At 40.0% G+C, this 8141-nt stretch overlaps 1 protein-coding gene across 2 annotated transcripts in view; it reads left to right on the forward strand.

Moving 5' to 3' along the window:
• The window catches only part of itchb (itchy E3 ubiquitin protein ligase b), a 37383-nt gene extending 30246 nt beyond the window's left edge, over positions 1-7137 (forward strand). For both annotated transcript variants that reach the window (XM_084070419.1, XM_084070420.1), the window contains 3 exons: positions 720-816; positions 988-1060; positions 1489-7137. In XM_084070419.1, coding sequence (XP_083926545.1) covers positions 720-816; positions 988-1060; positions 1489-1588 — 270 coding nt within the window. In that variant the 3' untranslated portion in view covers positions 1589-7137. The remainder of the gene's footprint in view (positions 1-719; positions 817-987; positions 1061-1488) is intronic.
• Positions 7138-8141: the final 1004 nt, after the last annotated feature.

The raw sequence follows: 8141 nt of genomic DNA on the forward strand, positions 1-8141 counted from the left end.
AAACCCAAGGACACTTTACAGCACACACAATAAACAAATGAATTGCCAAAAGCTTGAGTAAATAAGTGTCTCTTCAGTGCGGACTTAATGTCATTCTCCATCATGGACATATTGTCACGCACACAGAGGTCTCTTTCCTGGGGCTACATTTGTCATTCCAAACCCGCATTTTTAAGGGAATAAAAACAGAAACAGTCTGCATGGTCTGTCGCCTTACAGATGTAGCTGTGTAAATCTCATTGGATGCCATTAACCCATTAAAACCGGGAAAGCATCTGTCATTTTAGATTTGAGCTAAAAAGCATTCTTTTATACTTTGGCTATTCAAAAATAGCAGATATACAGTACAACCTCATAGTGCGTCACAAATTGTCATGCAAATCTTTGAATATAGTATCTATTTTTTAAAGCGAACATTTTTAACTCAAATCTTTGCTTCTGGGGTTATAATTTTGGGAGTCTTTGACATGAAAATGTCACTGATATAACAACATACGTTTTTTCAGAAACTGTTAGGACTAAGACATTTGTAGAATCGGCCTCAGGTCTTAATCGGTTAAGGCCCTGACATATATTATAGAAAGCTTGTGTCAAGAAACAGATCCATTGTTTTGGCGGTAGACAAACTAGAGGTGTCAAAACCTGTTGAAACGTCTTTCATAGCACGGGGGTGATGTGCTGGGAACATGTTTAAGCCAGACTGTCTTTGTGTGCCTTAGCTAATTAAGGAGATGGACAATGAGAAGAGGATGAGACTGCTGCAGTTTGTCACTGGAACCTGCCGACTGCCTGTAGGAGGCTTCGCTGACCTGATGGGTGAGAAAAGCCATTTAACCACTTAAAATCTATTGTATGACAGGGTCGTACAACGGAGAAAGACGAATGGAAATAGAATATAATACAATTGTGAAAAATGCAAAACTATGATAACCTGGATGTGAAGGCTGACGGGATATTGACAGGTGTTGTATGTACTTTGCTTCATAGGGAGCAACGGTCCACAGAAATTCTGTATTGAGAAAGTTGGAAAGGAGAACTGGCTTCCCAGGAGTCACACATGGTGAGTAGACACAGTTCAAACTACACTGGCTTCCAGTCAGCCTAAAGTTAGTGAAGAAAACATATAGATTTGAAAATTCCCTTTCTTTGGAAATTCCCTTACGATAGAAATTATTACTTAGTATGGTGAAGTCCTCCCTTTTTATTTCAAAGATAAACTGAAGTATATAATGTTACCACTTAAACCCTCTATTCTTAGTGAAACGGACCTGAGTTGCAACCATACTTGGTACGCTGATTCACTCTACACCAAATCTCTTCACCAAAAATAACCGATCTACAAGCTCACAACCCGTCGAGTTGCGATGCGCTGTGAGCTTGTAGATCTGCTATTTTTGGCGAATGTTCCCTCCCTCCAGAATAGCGGGCGTTGGGGTTCAAGTGGTTAAGGATGGCCGTGACCACTACATCTATTGTTTTGTCTCGCAGCTTCAACAGGCTGGACCTGCCTCCGTACAAGAGCTACGAGCAGCTGAAAGAGAAGCTGATGTTCGCCATTGAAGAGACGGAAGGCTTCGGACAGGAGTGAGACACACGACAAGCACCCAACAAAACACGGCAGTGTTCAAATCAGGGAGCCTCTCGGAAAAAGGCGCGTGTGTGTAACACGAATACATGGGCACTGTGCATTTGTGTGTGTGTGGCGTGTGTGTGTGTGTGTGTGTGTGTGTGTGTGTGCGCGTGTGCGTGCGTAAATGGCTGCAAGGTGCATGTAGTTTGAAAAGGACAGGCTTGCCAAGCTTCATTTATACTCCATTGTGCAACGGGTCGCTTGCTGAAAGGAACTGATCTACAAGTTGCTAGCTTGTAGATCAATGCTTTTCGGCAAGCAACACCTTCCTGTTGCAGAGTATAAATGTAGGATTTTAAGGCTGATGGCTACATGAGGATTTCTTTTTTTTACAAATCCAAACCAAAAACACAGGAAGAATCTTCTGTCTGTCAGAATGTCGTCCACGTTGTGTGCGGAACCGGGACACTGCCCCTTTATGGCAGGGCTGTTTCAGAGCCAGGTTAAGTTTCAGCATGATTCGTTTCTTTGTCATGTGTCAGATTAATTTTGTGTGTTAAGTATTTAACTCAATCCATGTCTCAACTTGTTCCAGATCCTTTAAAAACTGCTGTGTTAATCTGTTTCCTGTATTTCACTTACTCCATACGCTGAACAATAGTTTCAGTTGGTCGGTGGTCCACTTCTACACTTTCGGGGGTTAAGTTAACATTCACAGCTTTACAGTGTATCTTCACTTTACAACCAAAGTGGAGTTTGTAAGTGGTGTGGGGGTAAACTTCCTGCCCATCACCACGGAGACTAGGGGTTTGAATCCTCCGCAGTGCGTCCAGGCGCTCCAGCGAATAGAATTGGTTGTGTTGGTGGGAGGGAGGCCGGGAGGAAAAGCGGAAATGAATAAATTATGAAAATAATTTGAATCGGTGAGGGTCATAGCTTTGACATGGTGAAGCTAGTTGATGGGAAAATGGCTTTTGGAAAGTAGATTTTCCTGAATGTTCTGCACACTTTCCATCCCTTGCTGATCCCTTGCTGATGCTTCATATGTGTTGAACAGCAAAATGTAGTTTTGGTTGAAGATCATTGATAAGATTTTAATGTAAAATAATAATAAAAAGAAAATGCTATCCACAGAGCTTTTAAAAAAGATGTGGAGGCAGCAGCAGATGCGTTACAATGGTGCAAACTGCATGAGTTCTGCCTCAAAGGCGTAACTCGAGGAAATAAAGAATCCTATGCATTAGAGTCGTTGTAATGTGGAGTGGATTAATGTAAAGTACTGGTTTTCAAAGTGGGAACTACCAGGGGCTGCCAAAAGGGCCAATTGGTAAGGATAGGAAAATGAAAAATATATTTAATTAAGATTAAATTAAAAAACAATTGATGATTTAAATTAATAAGATTGAAAGATTTTCTTTTTTTTTTGTTGAGAATAGCAGATATACAAGTTCACGTGTCGCATCTCTGGTCTAGACTCCCATCTAGACCACTGATTCTCTCAACAATTTTTATTTCAAGGTCCTCCAGTTATGCATTAGGCGACAGACCCCATTTGATACCATTTATCATCTGTGAGACCCCAGTCCACACTGTAGAATCCTCAGTGTTCATTTAACTCTGTCTGAGAGTGTACAAATTGAACCCAATGGACTTGTTTCTGGTTCCATTTGTATACAGACCCATAAGTGTTGGTTCATATTCATAACCCCACATTAAACCGGTAATCTAGAACAGTGGTTCTCAAATCTTTTAAGGTCAAGGACCCCCTAATTGATATGTATTTGCCTAAGGACACCCCCATCTGAAAATAGTTGGTGCCCAGGAGGACCCCATAAGAGATTTATGTTACATTTTTCAAAATTATTCCAAATGTTCAAACTTAACATACATAATACATACATAATTGTTTTCTCACTCAACGGTAAACATACCACCATATAGTATACAGGGTATCTGCACATTTCTAAAGTGCCAATTTAAGAAAGAGGCAAAAATAGGCGATCTACACGCAAGGCGTTGTGAGCTTGTAGATCGCCTATTTTTACAATATCCATCTGCGGAACTGAGTCAAACAAAATGTAAAATGCCTCAATTCCAAGTGCTTGTCAGGGAGGGGGGTCCTCAGTTCAAATATGATTATTTTGGGGCGCCTCAAAGGTTTGAGAACCAGTCATCTAGAATACAGGTGTGTAAAAGGAAGTCTGTGTAGCTGGCGTGTATGTACATGTAGCATATAGCATGTAATGCTGAGAGTGGCAGAGTTTTTAAACTACGGCCTGGTGAGTCCGTTTTTATATTTATGGGAAATGTCTTTAATAAGTGGACTATTGCTCTGTTTAGGCCCACAAACAAAATCAATGGAAAGGGTGGATCATGTTGAATCGAGATCGCTGTTGAAAGTGTGATAAACCTAATTATAGTTCAATTTAACCACTTGTACCCTAGCATCCGTATTTTGGGGGAACATTTCGCCAAAAATAGCAGATCTACAACACGTTGCAATGCGACGCATTGTGAGCTTGTAAATATGGTATTTTTGACCAAGAGATTTGGTGTAGATGGAAAAAAAGCGGCCCAGTAACTCAAGTCTGTTTTGACTAAGAATAGAGGGTTTAATTAAAGGGTTAAAGTGATATTAACTTCCCTTGGCAGAAAGGTTGTCACTTTTCGGTACACAAGCATCAATAGATGTCCATCATTAATGCACTGTTGATCTGTTGTCATCACTAACGTGGAAAAACAGGCTCTCGTATCTATGAAACACAAAGGCATAATTTAGCTGATTCCAATGCAAGGATATGGTGCTGATGACAGCACCCCAAAATAAGCCACTGTTGTCAGTTGACTGAGTCTAGACGTGTGTGTGTGTGTGTGTGTGTGTGTGTGTGTGCGTGCGTGCGTGCGTGCGTGCGTGCGTGCGTGCGTGCGTGTGCGTCCGCTAAAACACATGACACTTCAGCTGTGCGAAGATGCACTCAAATGGCAAAACACTGGATAGGTATAGGATTTTCTTTTCTTTAACTTTCTGGGGCATTTCTTTGTAGTAGGACATAGAATATACAGTGACAGTTAAAGCTGCAATCTGGAAATATTTTAACCAATATTTATGTTAATACAACAAAACTAGTACATCTGCAGTGGTTGGAGGTGGTCCCTACTCTTCCATTGAGACATTTTAGACTGGTGTCGGGTGCTACCTGTGACGGGTAGTACTGGCTCAAGCTCATAAGCCCAATATCTCTTAGTTGAGCGGTAGAGGATCTGGTCTTCCTTGCGGGAGACTCCGGTTGAAATCCCGGGTGTTAGTTGCAGTTATAAAACTTGAGGATTGCAGCTTTAAGTGGAGACACATAATCGCTGTTGTTATTAAATTAAAACCGGGAAAGCGTCCGTGTCATTTAAAATTTTAGCGTTGGCTGTTCAAAAATAGCAGATATACAAGCTCACAGCACGTCACTTTGTGCCGCACTGCAAGCTTGTAATTTTTTTTGAACATTTTTGAAAAATCTTGAAAGTGTTTTTTACACAACTCTTCCTTCTAGGGGGTCCCTGGCACAAAACATTTTCAGATGGGGGGGGGGGGGGGGGGTTCTTGGCCAAATGCATATACATTTGTGGGTCCTTCAGCACGAAAACGTTTGAGATCTACTGATTTAGAAGGCATTTGTAGAAACGGCCTCTGGTCTTAATGGGTTAAATAAACTCTGAGACGGGATTAGTATCATCAGGATGTCTCTCAATTAAGGAAACACTGACACTCAAACCGTGGGCCCTATCTTGCAAAACATTTTAAAATAGTTCTACTAATAACCAATCTACATCGACACATTTTGAGCTTGTAGATTGGCTAAGTATTTTTTTTTTACGTTTTTCAAAATAGTGAAAAATGTCAAACGTTTAGGGGTAAGGCAAGCGTGCAAGATAGGGCCCCTTGTCTGCTCAGCTACCAACCATTTATACACCACATCTGACCAGTTCTGGTGGAACAGAGGTGATGTGGGGTTGTGTGAGTTTTATCCTGACATGTCTGCAGTGTTTAACCTAAAGCTTTGATTCCCAACCTGTGGGCTGTTAGAGGGCGTTTGCAAGTCACTGGGCCCCCAAATAATTGGCAAATGACAGTATTTTTTTGTTCTTCTTTAAAACCTTGACATTTAGCTTTTTATAGTGAACTTAAAGTATACTACGTTGGTCCCATTGATCCAAGCCGGAACACAGTCGATTGATTGATAATTAAGATAAACATGCTCTTAAAATGCACAGGGCCCCACCCATGTGAGCACTTAACACGGCAGCCAATAAATAGGCTGCCGTGTTAAGTGGGCCGCGAACGCTTTCAAGATTTTCAAGTGTGTGGGCCCGAATCCAGAAAAGGTTGGGAACCACTGGCGCTAGTGTTTGTCAGTCTAACGTCTGGATTTCCAAATGCATATTAACCAAGCTCATTATGTGTCCAATAACTTCCAGTAGCCTGCACAGTAAAATCCTATGTGTTAACTCTTGGGACTGCACAAATGGAACCAATTTGTACACTAAGTACAAATTGTACAGTTACGATTGGATAAATTAACACTGATAATTTTGCTGTGTAGTTGTTTTACTTGTCAACCAGTTTCTCTCCAACACAAGGTGATTCTACTTGTTTCACGGCTAAATCCAGACAGTTCATTTAACTCTGATGGTGTAGCAATGGCAAATGTGTACTCTCAGAGTTGAATCGTCACATTTTTCTATGTTGGGTCTAGTAAATGTAAAGAATTGATGTGTCTTGTTTTAAACTGGTTCATGAATCTTAAGAGGATTATTTTCAGATTCTCTAAAAGAGTTGATGATACATGAAGTCTGTTTGTAGATGGGCTTCATTGCCTTTAGCAAGGAGGTAACATAATGTGGATATCATTGCTGTCGGTAGAAACTTCGTTTCTCCATGTTTCAACTTTCTTTTATTTCTTTTGTATATGCCCTACTTCATCATACAAGAGTGTCACACAAAAGTAGTGGTGATGCAACGCGTTGTGAGCTTTAAAAATAATAATACAAAAATTGTTTGAGACATACAAGGTTTCCCGACAGCAACGATATCATAGCAGGATATACTGAGCTATAAGGAATGATATAAACTTTACCCAATATTTGTTATAATTGCGGGTAACAATGCCCAACCACTGGCCTAAGAATGTCCACGAATCAGGGCCTGTAAGATAAGTGTTAATTCTCATCATATTGTCTTCTGAGTGCATCGTTAATTGAAATCCCAGGGACTTGGTAGATAAGCAAACGTGTAAATAATGGTGAATTTATGTCACATGGCAAATAAAATGTCCACTCATCTTGGTTTTTGGTATCCTGAATCTTTGCGACAAAACTGCTTTTCCTCTCCTGTATATGAACCTAAGTTGTAAATGGTGTTGATAACAAATGAATTTTTCTTTTGTAAAGAAAGCGAGGTTTTATTAATAAGAGGTTTGTGGTAACACTATATTTTCTTTCCCTGTTTGATTTATGATGTACATGAAGGATGTGTAATATAGAAAATTAATTAATAAAATCTTACAGGTGTGTTTGTGCCTTGGCTGAAAGACTGGTATTTGTGCCTTGGCTGAAAGAGTGGAATTAATATGAAAGCAAGCAACATTCATTTTCCAAGACTTTTGCAGGAAATTACATTGAAATATCTGTGCACTTATGTGGATGAGAAATGGAACTAGTTACAACAGTGTTCAAAGTTAAAATAATTGTCTGATATAAATATACTAACAGGCTCCACCTTCTCTTACCCACTGTGGTATGTTAACTCACATAAATACTGATTAATCTCTGTAATTAAACCATAGACCATGGGCCTTTAACAGGGGTCCTCAGAGTTACTACAGGGGGCCACCACATTTTGTGTGATAGGAACATAATTTTTTTTTTTTTTATGTACTTAACCATTTCAACCCTAACAACCCTGTTGTGAGTGGAACATTAGCCGAAAATAGCAGATCTACAAGCTCACAACACTGTTTAATAAGCTGGTTATTAGTAGTGTTAGGAGGGTCTAACGCTAGTCTGTTGAGCATCAGGAACAGTTGACTGAGAGGACTCTATTCTATGTTGATCTTTTAGTTTTTGAGGGATGTGTAATGATAGGATTCGGGGTCACTCATTTTATGTTTAGTCGGCATCCAAATCCTATTTGGTCAAGTATTTTGTTACCATCATCTTCCAAGCTGCTCTAGCAAAGTTAATGTGTCTGTGGTTTGTATGCACAAGCTTCTTAGTTTGATACCTATGGTTTTAAAATGTCCAGCTCTCTAAGTTCTACGCTTCTAAGGTTAAGTATTTTGCTCTCACGTGCATCTTCTATGCCCGCGTGGCAAAAGCAATAAGGTCAGGGGGTTTGTAAGCTGAGGTTCTAGGTTTAAAACTAAAAAACTATGAAAACAAACTGGTGCAATACAAAATCATCTTGGTCATCTGATCAAGATGTATGAATCAGATTTTCCAAATCCCATTCCAATTGACTATGACTTGCCTTCCAAAGTTTGCTGAACCTTACGGAGACCTGTGCTCCAAGGAGCACACTTTT

This window comes from Gymnoscopelus microlampas, assembly GCF_963454915.1.
Source record: "Gymnoscopelus microlampas genome assembly, chromosome: 10".
Lineage (NCBI taxonomy): Eukaryota > Metazoa > Chordata > Actinopteri > Myctophiformes > Myctophidae > Gymnoscopelus > Gymnoscopelus microlampas.